This window comes from Choloepus didactylus, chromosome 2, assembly GCF_015220235.1.
Source record: "Choloepus didactylus isolate mChoDid1 chromosome 2, mChoDid1.pri, whole genome shotgun sequence".
In the NCBI taxonomy this organism is placed as follows: Eukaryota; Metazoa; Chordata; class Mammalia; order Pilosa; family Megalonychidae; genus Choloepus; species Choloepus didactylus.
This window is the reverse complement of record NC_051308.1, coordinates 197,133,379-197,147,663: the sequence shown is the minus strand read 5'-3', so window position 1 is coordinate 197,147,663 and position 14,285 is coordinate 197,133,379. Positions and strand designations below refer to the sequence as shown.

Genomic DNA, 14,285 nt, shown 5'->3' with positions numbered 1-14,285 from the left:
GGGTCAGTGGCAGAGACAAACTGTGGCAGGACTGAACTGAAGGATTAGACTATTGCAGCAGCTTTAAAACTCTAGGATCACCAGGGAGATTTGATTGTTAGAGCCACCCCCCATCCCTGACTGCCCAGAAACACGCCCCATATACAGGGCAGGCAACACCAACTACACACGCAAGCTTGGTACACCAATTGGACACGACAAGACTCACTCCCCCACTCACCAAAAAGGCTAAGCAGGGGAGAACTGGCTTGTGGAGAACAGGTGGCTCGTGGACGCCACCTGCTGGTTAGTTAGAGAAAGTGTACTCCACGAAGCTGTAGATCTGATAAATTAGAGATAAGGACTTCAATTGGTCTACAAATCCTAAAAGAACCCTATCAAGTTCAGCAAATGCCACGAGGCCAAAAACAACAGAAAATTATAAAGCATATGAAAAAACCAGACGATATGGATAACCCAAGCCCAAGCACCCAAATCAAAAGACCAGAAGAGACACAGCACCTAGAGCAGCTACTCAAAGAACTAAAGATGAACAATGAGACCATAGTACGGGAGATAAAGGAAATCAAGAAGACCCTAGAAGAGCATAAAGAAGACATTGCAAGACTAAATAAAAAAATGGATGACCTTATGGAAATTAAAGAAACTGTTGACCAAATTAAAAAGATTCTGGACACTCATAATACAAGACTAGAGGAAGCTGAACAACGAATCAGTGACCTCGAAGATGACAGAATGCAAAATGAAAGCATAAAAGAAAGAATGGGGAAAAAAATTGAAAAAATCGAAATGGACCTCAGGGATATGATAGATAATACGAAACGTCCAAATATAAGACTCATTGGTGTCCCAGAAGGGGAAGAAAAGGGTAAAGGTCTAGGAAGAGTATTCAAAGAAATTGTTGGGGAAAACTTCCCAAATCTTCTAAACAACATAAATACACAAATCATAAATGCTCAGCGAACTCCAAATAGAATAAATCCAAATAAACCCACTCCGAGACATATACTGATCACACTGTCAAACACAGAAGAGAAGGAGCAAGTTCTGAAAGCAGCAAGAGAAAAGCAATTCACCACATACAAAGGAAACAGCATAAGACTAAGTAGTGACTACTCAGCAGCCACCATGGAGGCAAGAAGGCAGTGGCACGATATATTTAAAATTCTGAGTGAGAAAAATTTCCAGCCAAGAATACTTTATCCAGCAAAGCTCTCCTTCAAATTTGAGGCAGAGCTTAAATTTTTCACAGACAAAGAAATGCTGAGAGAATTTGCTAACAAGAGACCTGCCCTACTGGAGATACTCAAGGGAGCCCTACAGACAGAGAAACAAAGAAAGGACAGAAAGACTTGGAGAAAGGTTCAGTACTAAAGAGATTCGGTATGGGTACAATAAAGGATATTAATAGACAGAGGGGAAAAATATGACAAACATAAACCAAAGGATAAGATGGCTGATTCAAGAAATGCCTTCACAGTTATAACGTTGAATGTAAATGGATTAAACTCCCCAATTAAAAGATATAGATTCGCAGAATGGATCAAAAAAAATGAACCATCAATATGTTGCATACAAGAGACTCATCTTAGACACAGGGACACAAAGAAACTGAAAGTGAAAGGATGGAAAAAAATATTTCATGCAAGCTACAGCCAAAAGAAAGCAGGTGTAGCAATATTAATCTCAGATAAAATAGACTTCAAATGCAGGGATGTTTTGAGAGACAAAGAAGGCCACTACGTACTAATAAAAGGGGCAATTCAGCAAGAAGAAATAACAATCGTAAATGTCTATGCAACCAACCAAGGTGCCACAAAATACATGAGAGAAACACTGGCAAAACTAAAGGAAGCAATTGATGTTTCCACAATAATTGTGGGAGACTTCAACACATCACTCTCTCCTATAGATAGATCAACCAGACAGAAGACCAATAAAGAAATTGAAAACCTAAACAATCTGATAAATGAATTAGATTTAACAGACATATACAGGACATTACATCCCAAATCACCAGGATACACATACTTTTCTAGTGCTCATGGAACTTTCTCCAGAATAGATCATATGCTGGGACATAAAACAAGCCTCAATAAATTTAAAAAGATTGAAATTATTCAAAGCACATTCTCTGACCACAATGGAATACAATTAGAAGTCAATAACCATCAGAGACTTAGAAAATTCACAAATACCTGGAGGTTAAACAACACACTCCTAAACAATCAGTGGGTTAAAGAAGAAATAGCAAGAGAAATTGCTAAATATATAGAGACGAATGAAAATGTGAACACAACATACCAAAACCTATGGGATGCAGCAAAAGCAGTGCTAAGGGGGAAATTTATAGCACTAAAAGCATATATTAAAAAGGAAGAAAGAGCCAAAATCAAAGAACTAATGGATCAACTGAAGAAGCTAGAAAATGAACAGCAAACCAATCCTAAACCAAGTACAAGAAAAGAAATAACAAGGATTAAAGCAGAAATAAATGACATAGAGAACAAAAAAACAATAGAGAGGATAAATATCACCAAAAGTTGGTTCTTTGAGAAGATCAACAAGATTGACAAGCCCCTAGCTAGACTGACAAAATCAAAAAGAGAGAAGACCCATATAAACAAAATAATGAATGAAAAAGGTGACATAACTGCAGATCCTGAAGAAATTAAAAAAATTATAAGAGGATACTATGAACAACTGTATGGCAACAAACTGGATAATGTAGAGGAAATGGACAATTTCCTGGAAACATATGAACAACCTAGACTGACCAGAGAAGAAATAGAAGACCTCAACCAACCCATCACAAGCAAAGAGATCCAATCAGTCATCAAAAATCTTCCCACAAATAAATGCCCAGGGCCAGATGGCTTCACAGGGGAATTCTACCAAACTTTCCAGAAAGAACTGATACCAATCTTACTCAGACTCTTTCAAAACATTGAAGAAAATGGAACACTACCTAACTCATTTTATGAAGCTAACATCAATCTAATACCAAAACCAGGCAAAGATGCTACAAAAAAGGAAAACTACCGGCCAATCTCCCTAATGAATATAGATGCAAAAATCCTCAACAAAATACTTGCAAATCGAATCCAAAGACACATTAAAAAAATCATACACCATGACCAAATGGGGTTTATTCCAGGCATGCAAGGATGGTTCAACATAAGAAAATCAATCAATGTATTACAACACATTAACAAGTCAAAAGGGAAAAATCAATTGATCATCTCAATAGATGCTGAAAAAGCATTTGACAAAATCCAACATCCCTTTTTGATAAAAACACTTCAAAAGGTAGGAATTGAAGGAAACTTCCTCAACATGATAAAGAGCATATATGAAAAACCCACAGCCAGCATAGTACTCAATGGCGAGACACTGAAAGCCTTCCCTCTAAGATCAGGAACAAGACAAGCATGCCCGCTATCACCACTGTTATTCAACATTGTGCTGGAAGTGCTAGCCAGGGCAATCCGGCAAGACAAAGAAATAAAAGGCATCCAAATTGGAAAAGAAGAAGTAAAACTGTCATTGTTTGCAGATGATATGATCTTATATCTAGAAAACCCTGAGAAATCGACGATACAGCTACTAGAGCTAATAAACAAATTTAGCAAAGTAGCGGGATACAAGGTTAATGCACATAAGTCAGTAATGTTTCTATATGCTAGAAATGAACAAACTGAAGAGACACTCAAGAAAAAGATACCATTTTCAATAGCAACTAAAAAAATCAAGTACCTGGGAATAAACTTAACCAAAGATGTAAAAGACCTATACAAAGAAAACTACATAACTCTACTAAAAGAAATAGAAGGGGACCTTAAAAGATGGAAAAATATTCCATGTTCATGGATAGGAAGACTAAATGTCATTAAGATGTCAATTCTACCCAAACTCATCTACAGATTCAATGCAATCCCAATCAAAATTCCAACAACCTACTTTGCAGACTTGGAAAAGCTAGTTATCAAATTTATTTGGAAAGGGAAGATGCCTCGAATTGCTAAAGACACTCTAAAAAAGAAAAACCAAGTGGGAGGACTTACACTCCCTGACTTTGAAGCTTATTATAAAGCCACAGTTGCCAAAACAGCATTGTACTGGCACAAAGATAGACATATAGATCAATGGAATCGAATTGAGAATTCAGAGATAGACCTTCAGATCTATGGCCAACTGATCTTTGATAAGGCCCCCAAAGTCACTGAACTGAGTCATAATGGTCTTTTCAACAAATGGGGCTGGGAGAGTTGGATATCCATATCCAAAAGAATGAAAGAGGACCCCTACCTCACCCCCTACAAAAAAATTAACTCAAAATGGACCAAAGATCTCAATATAAAAGAAAGTACCATAAAACTCCTAGAAGATAATGTAGGAAAACATCTTCAAGACCTTGTATTAGGCGGCCACTTCCTAGACTTTACACCCAAAGCACAAGCAACAAAAGAGAAAATAGATAAATGGGAACTCCTCAAGCTTAGAAGTTTTTGCACCTCAAAAGAATTTCTCAAAAAGGTAAAGAGGCAGCCTACTCAATGGGAAAAAATTTTTGGAAACCATGTATCTGACAAAAGACTGATATCTTGCATATATAAAGAAATCCTACAACTCAATGACAATAGTACAGTCGGCCCAATTACAAAATGGGCAAAAGATATGAAAAGACAGTTCTCTGAAGAGGAAATACAAATGGCCAAGAAACACATGAAAAAATGTTCAGCTTCACTAGCTATTAGAGAGATGCATATTAAGACCACAATGAGATACCATCTAACACCGGTTAGAATAGCTGCCATTAAACAAACAGGAAACTACAAATGCTGGAGGGGATGTGGAGAAATTGGAACTCTTATTCACTGTTGGTGGGACTGTATAATGGTTCAGCCACTCTGGAAGTCAGTCTGGCAGTTCCTTAGAAAACTAGATATAGAGTTACCATTCGACCCAGCGATTGCACTTCTCGGTATATACCCGGAAGATCGGAAAGCAGTGACACGAACAGATATCTGCACGCCAATGTTCATAGCAGCATTATTCACAATTGCCAAAAGATGGAAACAACCCAAATGTCCTTCAACAGATGAGTGGATAAATAAAATGTGGTGTATACACACGATGGAATACTACGCGGCAGTAAGAAGGAATGATCTCGTGAAACATATGACAACATGGATGAACCTTGAAGACATAATGCTAAGCGAAATAAGCCAGGCACAAAAAGAGAAATATTATATGCTACCACTAATGTGAACTTTGAAAAATGTAAAACAAATGGCTTATAATGTAGAATGTAGGGGAACTAGCAATAGAGAGCAATTAAGGAAGGGGGAACAATAATCCAAGAAGAACAGATAAGCTATTTAACGTTCTGGGGATGCCCAGGAATGACTATGGTCTGTTAATTTCTGATGGATATAGTAGGAGCAAGTTCACAGAAATGTTGCTATATTAGGTAACTTTCTTGGGGTAAAGTAGGAACATGTTGGAAGTTAAGCAGTTATCTTAGGTTAGTTGTCTTTTTCTTACTCCCTTGTTATGGTGTCTTTGAAATGTTCTTTTATTGTATGTTTGTTTTCTTTTTAACTTTTTTTTTCATACAGTTGATTTAAAAAAGAAGGGAAAGTTAAAAAAAAAAAAAAAAAAACAAGGAAAAAAAAAAAGATGCAGTGCCCCCTTGAGGAGCCTGTGGAGAATGCAGGGGTATTCGCCTACCCCACCTCCATGGTTGCTAACATGACCACAGACATAGGGGACTGGTGGTTTGATGGGTTGAGCCCTCTACCACAGGTTTTACCCTTGGGAAGACGGTTGCTGCAAAGGAGAGGCTAGGCCTCCCTATGGTTGTGCCTAAGAGCCTCCTCCCGAATGCCTCTTTGTTGCTCAGATGTGGCCCTGTCTCTCTAGCTAAGCCAACTTGAAAGGTGAAATCACTGCCCTCCCCCCTACGTGGGATCAGACACCCAGGGGAGTGAATCTCCCTGGCAACGTGGAATATGACTCCCGGGGAGGAATGTAGACCTGGCATCGTGGGACGGAGAACATCTTCTTGACCAAAAAGGGGATGTGAAAGGAAATGAAATAAGCTTCAGTGGCAGAGAGAATCCAAAAGGAGCCGAGAGGTCACTCTGGTGGGCACTCTTACGCACACTTTAGACAACCCTTTTTAGGTTCTAAAGAATTGGGGTAGCCGGTGGTGGATACCTGAAACTATCAAACTACAACCCAGAACCCATGAATCTCGAAGACAGTTGTATAAAAATGTAGCTTATGAGGGGTGACAAGGGGACTGGGAAAGCCATAAGGACCACACTCCACTTTGTCTAGTTTATGGATGGATGAGTAGAAAAATAGGGGAAGGAAACAAACAGACAAAGGTACCCAGTGTTCCTTTTTACTTCAATTGCTCTTTTTCACTCTAATTATTATTCTTGTTATTTTTGTGTGTGTGCTAATGAAGGTGTCAGGGATTGATTTGGGTGATGAATGTACAACTATGTAATGGTACTGTGAGCAATCGAAAGTACGATTTGTTTTGTATGACTGCGTGGTATATGAATATATCTCAATAAAATGAAGATTAAAAAAAAAAAAGACATAATGCTGAGCAAAATAAGCCAGGCACAGAAAGAGAGATATTGTATGTTACCACTAATGTGAATTCTGTGAAAAATGTACAATGTTTTATAATGTAGAATGTAGGGGACCTAGAGATACCAATTAGTGGAGGGGGAATGATAATCTAATAAGAACAGATAAACTATGGAGGGTAATCTCAATGTTATGGGAATGCTCAGGAATGATTATGGTTTGTAAACTTTCTTGGATATAGTAAGATCAGGTTGGAAGCAATAGAGTTATTTTAGGTTTTTTTTTCTCTTATTCCTTTGTTTTCTTAGGGGTTGTTAATTTTCTTGGGGTATGGTAGGAACATGTTGGAAGGAATGTAGTTATTTTAGATTATTTGTTTTTCTTACTCCTCTGTTTGGACATGGTTTATTAATTTTCGTGGGGTATGGTAGGAACATATTGGAAGCAAAGTAGTTATTTTAGGTTATTTGTTTTCCTTAATCCATTGCTTTGTTTGAAATGTTGTGGGGTTTTTTTGGTTGCTGTTTGCTTGTTTGTTTTTAATTTTTTGATAAACAAAGTTAAAAAATTGAAAAAAAAATCAGTAGAAAAATGGGAGTAAAAACTAAATGACAAATAGGGTGGGATGGGGGGATGGTTTGGGTATTCTCTTTTCACTTTTATTTTTTATTCTTATTCTGATTCTTTCTGATGTAAGGAAAATGTTCAGAAATAGATTGTGGTGATGAATGCATAACAATATGATCATACTGTGAACAGTTGATTGTATACCATGGATGACTGTATGGTTTGTGAATATATTTCAATAAAACTGAATTAAAAAAAAAATAAAAGTAGGTTTAACTTCAAGATTCTTGAAACAGTCTCATTTTTTCCTTTTTTAAAGAAGTGGGCATCTGGTTAGAACAACCAAGGTTACAGGTAACAGTAGTCCAAACTTAATTTCAGTTGGCCCCTTAACATGATAAAATTTATTCTCTTGGGACAAAGTAATGACTAGAAATAAGGCAGAGATAAGAAAGGCTTCAAAATTTACAAAGGGAAAACCACTATAAATAGATATGATAATAAGTAAAAATAACACACGAAATCTTTTCTTCCAGTTTTCTATGGCAGTTAAAATTATCAGCATGTTGAAGAACAAAGTGCTATTAATATCTGTAAAAAAATCTATTTTTAAAGCATTATTCTAATTGGGAAAAGTCATTTTAAAATTAAATATAATTATTAGGTTGATTTTGACATCTCTTTGAACATTTCATTAATGATGTTGAAAATATTCTCATCAAGGACAAATTTAGAAGGTCAAATCAAACACTAAGTTCCTGCCATTGATTATATAATGTTACCAATAGAATGTTGATGGACTTGACATTATGATATGTGTTCTGCAAGTGAACTCAAATTATTACAACTTCTCTTACTTTCACATTATTTGATTTATGAAGTTCTTTCAATGGAACACACAAAGCATTTGATTCTACTTATTATCACAGTCAATTAGACCGAAAGTGGCAAAAGAGAGAGGCAAGTATAAAACTAAGAACTCGACTGTCACTTACAGAGTCATCTGTGGCAGAAGTTGGCCAGCCCTCCCATAATTGATGGCGAACAGGGATACTTGTAAGATCATATACATTCCTCTTTACCTATAAAAAGAAAAAGCACAATTAAAATAAGGTTTCTGCAATATTTATGCTAATTCCATGCACTGTATTTCTTTCTTCTTGATTCACAACAGGAACATGAAACTAGAAAAATACAAGTCAGAAATAGGTAAAAAACAAAAAACAAACAAACAAAAAAATTCCAAACAACAATTATAAAAATGGTATAACTACTGTGGCAATCAGTTTGGAGGTTCCTAAGAAAATTTAAATTAGACCTTATATCCTGGCAACCCCACTTCTTTGCACACAACCAAAAGAACTGAAAGCAGGGACTCGAACAGATATTTGTACACCAGTGTTTACAGCATCATTATTCACTATAGCCAAAAGATGGAAGCAATCCAGGTGTCCATTAACAGATGAATAAACAAAATGTGTTATATATACATCCAATGTAATATTATTCAGCCATAAAAAAGAATGAAGTTCTGATGAATGCCACAACACAGATGAACCTAAAGACATCATGCTGAATGAAATAAGCCAGACACAAAAAGACAAATATTATACAATCTTGTTTACATAAAATGCTTAAAGGAAGTTCTCTACAGATAGTATAATATAAGTTACCAGGGCCTGGGGGTGGGGAGAAGGGAGAAGTTATTACCTGACAGGTGTTTAAGGTGATAAAAAAGTTGGGGAAATGGAAACTGATGATGGTGGCACAATATTGTGACTATAATTAATACAAATGAATTGCATACCTGAAAGTAGTTAAAATGGGAAATTGTAAGTTGTTCATACATTATTACAATAAAAAGTTAAAAAAGAAAACTGAAACCAAATTTAAAAACAGATTCTCAATGAAGACTAAATGAAATAATAGTTCATGAAACATCCAGTCCCTTTGATTTGTTTAACTGTTTTTAGACTCCTGGCTGGTTTCCAGTTTTAGTCAAGAAACTTCAGGTACACAGTTTATCTAGGGCAGACACATTTAACATTTTTATCATTTATTAAATTGTTAAAATGATTCACAATGTGCAATGATTCATACAAATACAGATTTCAAGTTTTTATGGGGGAGAGAAGGGTGGTTGTTTGCGAGAGGGGTAAGGAAAAGACAAGTTTTCTTTTTTTTTTAATGTAAGTTTCAAAGATATAAAAACTCATTAATAAAGCAGCATAAGCTATTTCTTTGAAATAACTACAAATTTAAAACTATTACAAATGACAATGCAAAACTATACTGTTTAGGCCCTTCTTGAAAAGAAAATACAGTATTAATACTTTTTATTTTAACTGCTTTTAAAGATGAAAAACTATTTTCCCCAACAACCAACATTACACCTTTCCCTTTAAAAGGAGAGAAGGTAAGTAATTTATCAGAATAAAATGTTGAAAGGTTGAATTCTGTTATCTAGTAATTACAAGGTATCTTATCTTCTTCAGCTTTTTTCTAAATAGCTTACAGAAATTCTATTTTATTAGTTACAAATAAATTAACAAATCATATGAATGGAGAGATCATCCATTTTACTAACTCTTCAGGCTGTTTCTGCCATTATTACCCTACTGTAATAAATGAAGCTAGTGTTGAAATGTTGCACATGATATGCTCTATAACAGGATTTCAATATGGAAACCGAGCAGCATTCATTCATGTTATAAAAATGCAGAAGATTAAAGTATCATGTTGTCCAATTACAGCATTTTATATCACTTTACTCTTTATTATACATAAACACATCTAAGTTACCCTTCCTGTGAAACAGAGATATAAGTTCACTGGGGGAAAAAAACCCCATGGAATTCAATCTATTTTTATCTCTAATGTACACCTGTGAAAAAAGACTTAGTAATGAGAACCGAGGAGTTTTGGGCATGGCTTGATCCCTACTCAATTCAAACAAACAGCTTTTCTTCAGAGGATCTTAGCAATGGCCAGTCTACCATGTAATATCTGTTTTTTATGTGGTGACATCATATTTATAAATTTTCATTAGTCATTATCAACCCAAGCATTTAACCAAATGCAATTGGGCCAACCTATGACCACTTCCACTAGCTAAGGATATTTGCCATGCTTAAATATTAGTACTCTTTAGCAGAAAGGTGTTCCAGAAAACCCTAAGTGTTATATTGATAAAAGGGGAAGGACAGAAGAAAGGAGTATGATGAGACTTTAGGTTTCAAGGCCAAAAATTCCTTTCTTAAAGTTATTTTTAATTATGTTATCTAGATATACCAAGTTTCATCAGCTATTTTTGAAAAGAGCAGGACAAATATTTACATTGGTTGGAAAAGTGGCATAGCTGTCCTAGCACTGAAGAGTATAAACAAATACTCTGAGTATATAAACAAAAAACTGTGGAGTGGGATTCTTTAAATTCTAGCTTAATTCTAAAATAAAGCAATATGGTATCATGAAATAAACAGTATTCTTCTTCTTTCATTAACTCATCTGTAACTGCACTGAACTGAATAACATTCCTTTGCTATTCTAAGCCTGAAAAGCATGTTCTGGCTATAGTGTTATGTTGGTATAAAGCACAACGCCAGACTGATGTGCTGAACAAAAGTGATCAAAGTTAGAGTAATGTTAGCCATTGCACAAGTATTTGGCTTCATTGTTCTCCCCAGAATGACATCTGTTAAGCAACTTGTCATAGAATAAACTGGTTAAAGCAGAAAGAACTTTGCTGAGAGGGCACCATGTAAAGCATATTAGGCTAATGTTTTATTGTTCCAACGCAGGTCTACATTCACAGAATATTAGATTAAGCCAGACGAATTTTGTGTTAAACCACAATCGCTAAAAAAATTTAAGCGAAAACAAATTGGTCTTTCAAAAACAATTCCATGCTTATCAGTGCTGTAACCATAGGCAGATTTTACTGCTGTATGGAAGAAACACAAGTAATATGACGAGGAAGGCTCAAAAATGAATGGTAACATTTACTACTGGAGATAAGAAACTCCATTATCTTTTTTTACTGGTGGTTATATTTAATTTTCAGTCATAATCCTGTAGAGTAAGAAAAATCCAAAATGTGTACAAAGCAAAAAAAAAAAGAAAGAAAGAAAGAAAGAAAGAAAAGATTCTTTAAAATAATGAAAAAAACAGCTGTGTATAAAATGATGCGATTACATTTTATGTCATCATGAATCATATGAAGGGCTGAGGGCATACAGAAAAGGGAAGGAGTAGGTGGGATGAGGGAGAGAGAGAGAGGTTGACTTGAGAGCACTTGTAAGAGGCAAAGAGAACACACACACAGGCTAGGTTGCTGTTGCCAGCAACCCATGGGCAGCAATACGATGCCCAGCACCCACTATTATGGATGCAAAATGTGCAACAGCATGCCAAGCACCCACTATTGTAATGCTTCTGATGGAGTTTCATAAATTCTTGTAAATTCCCATTAAAGACAAGTGACATCACAGGGTAATACTTCCAAAGGATCTTTTTGTCTTACACATTTTCTTTGATCAGCACTGGCTCAAGATCATGCTGAACCTTCATAATCTTCTCAATTCTTCTTTTGCATTAAGCTCTTAAATCTATGAGATTTCACGCTACTAAACTATGCAAATGTTTCAATTAGTTCTGAAGGAATTTAATAAACACTTTGATTACCAACTGAACATTAAAAATCACATCATAAACTACATTATATTTGGATCAAGAATTCTAGATTGACAATCGATTTTCCAGAGTTTTTCTAGATTTTCTAAAAGGATAATTTAATTTCTTCCCCATTGTTTCAGATAAAACACTTGTGACCAAAACAACCATAAATCAGATTAACTTGAAATAGTACAGAACTAGAATGGCACTGATTTATTTCTGTATTATTTGCTTTTCATTGTTAATAAACTTCTATATTGTAATTCACATAAAACACCAAGCAATGGCCTCCACTTCAAACTTCATATTTCCTAAATGTCTGTGGAAATGTCAATGATAAATACAGCACTGGGGAAACTGTATTAGAACCTGTTCAATATAAAAGTATATGCACAAGATAGTCATCTCCCCCTAATTTTTTGATTCATTTGAATTTTCAAATAGTTTTACTTTTGTTAGTTTTACTTTTAGTTAAATTTTATCAAAATTTCTTATGAAATAATTCTTAGGAAAAATTACGATACGTTAAATTTTGAGGTTTAGATTAGGCTCAAATGAACTGTTTTTAGCTAATCAACTTGAAAAATACAAAACAGAGTAGACAACATTGTCAGCTATATAAAATAGTTCCTTGTGACTAAATGTTGGTCAAACTATTGAAAAACAATTCAGAGAGTTTTAAATGTCATGCAGGTATTATCTAAGTTAAAGCAGATCTGATGATGGAAAGAATAGTCACAAAGTTTGTAGTGTTGAGGCAGAGAACTAGACATCTAGTCCTAAATTCAGCGCAGCTGTATAACTGTAGGCAAGTTGGTGGAAACTGAGTCTAAGCTTACTTAATTTTGGAAGAGAAATTAAACCAAGATCACTTCTGATTTTTAAAGCTCTAAAATCCCAGATATTATGAAACCATTAGAGTTAATCTTAGGTGCAGGAAAAGAAGAGCTAAATGTATACAGGACAAGAGAGTAATGAGGGAAAGTTTAATATCATTAAGGTAAAAAAATGGAAGAAAAATAGTAAAGACTAAGTACTACAAAAGCGTCAAAAAGGAAAACTGTAAATAATTTCAAGTTAGGAATAAAGATATAATAAGCAGTTTAGGTCATTTTTTTTTCCCTTGGATAAAGAAGTCTTAGCTTAAATGTGTATTACATTTATTTTTTTTTAAACAAGCTAATTAATATCTTTCCCTTGTTGAGACCTCATTTAAAAATAAAGCTTGACACACTGGTTTCCCAAATAATTATTCCATCAACCAAATGATATCAGTGAGGCTATGGTTTTGCTGAATACTGCTAGCTAAGTGATGAACTTTTAAAGTTCTATTAGTTGATTTCATCATTTAAAAAATTTTCAGATCTGGTCCATGAATCCTCACATAACAAATATGTAAATATAACAAAAATTAAAATTAAAATATTCCATTGCCATGGGGTTAGAAGAGCTATCATATGTTAGCACTCTAGTTTCTAGATCTTCTACATTAAGATATTACTGCAAATTACAAACTTTACAAAATACACCCTGAAACTATAGGCATTCATCTCATTCTCTTATCAATCTTAGAACAAAAAGGCCTCTCTTTGGTCATATTAGAACCTAAGCTTATCCAAATTTTAAATATATCAAACATTCTTTGAGTGCAAAGTACGTCACACTATCAAATGATGCTCTGGTAAGAGTTTCCAAAATAATACTATATGGAACAAGTAAGTATTTGTGTGTATCTAAATCAAAATAAGGAATACAGAGTATGCTTAGTTCCAGTTTCCTAGCAATCACTGATGCTCTGAAAGGCTTATAATTAAGAAACCAACGATTTCTGATTCTCAGTGGGTTTTGAACACCTAATTTATATCTAAGGACCCTTCATTTTCTTCTTTTACAAAATTTTATACATGTGTTGTAGTTGCACATAGATTTGTTTTACTAAGATGCGAGTTAAAACCCTCCTAAAAATCCTCCTCGAACAAAAAAGCTCGTAACCGGATGGTGCAAGGGGAATGAGAAGGTGGCATCAGTAATCAAATGTTAATTAGCAAGCTTTTTTTTTTTCCTTCCCCCAGGGCTGGCCTGTGTTGAAGAATTCAAATCAGAAATCAATGCTCCAAGTGTTTAACTATTACTTCTTCTCATTAACCATTTAAAAGACCGAGCAATTCTCTCCTCAGAAAAACAGTAACTCAAGACATTTCTTTTTCTCAAATTGTTTTCCAGAAAACAATGAAGATGCTGTTTAAGAAAACTATACAATTGAAGTTGCTTTCAATCAGCCTTTGAACTGACTGTATTCTGTTCTTTAAAAACATCTTTTGGCTCTCACTGAATTCTTCATCCCAATAACTGTAATTTAGTTTTGCTTTGTGCCATATTTAAAAACCTTATTTCACCTCTTGCTTGTAAAGCAAGTTGGCAAATGAAATCTTAAC

General features: G+C 34.9%; 1 protein-coding gene across 1 annotated transcript in view; it reads right to left on the bottom strand.

Moving 5' to 3' along the window:
• FAF1 (Fas associated factor 1) overlaps positions 1-14,285 on the bottom strand; it is a 618,418-nt gene that overhangs the window by 227,054 nt on the left and 377,079 nt on the right. The window contains exon 8 of the mRNA XM_037827260.1: positions 8,172-8,258. Within this exon, the coding sequence (XP_037683188.1) occupies positions 8,172-8,258 (87 nt within the window). The remainder of the gene's footprint in view (positions 1-8,171; positions 8,259-14,285) is intronic.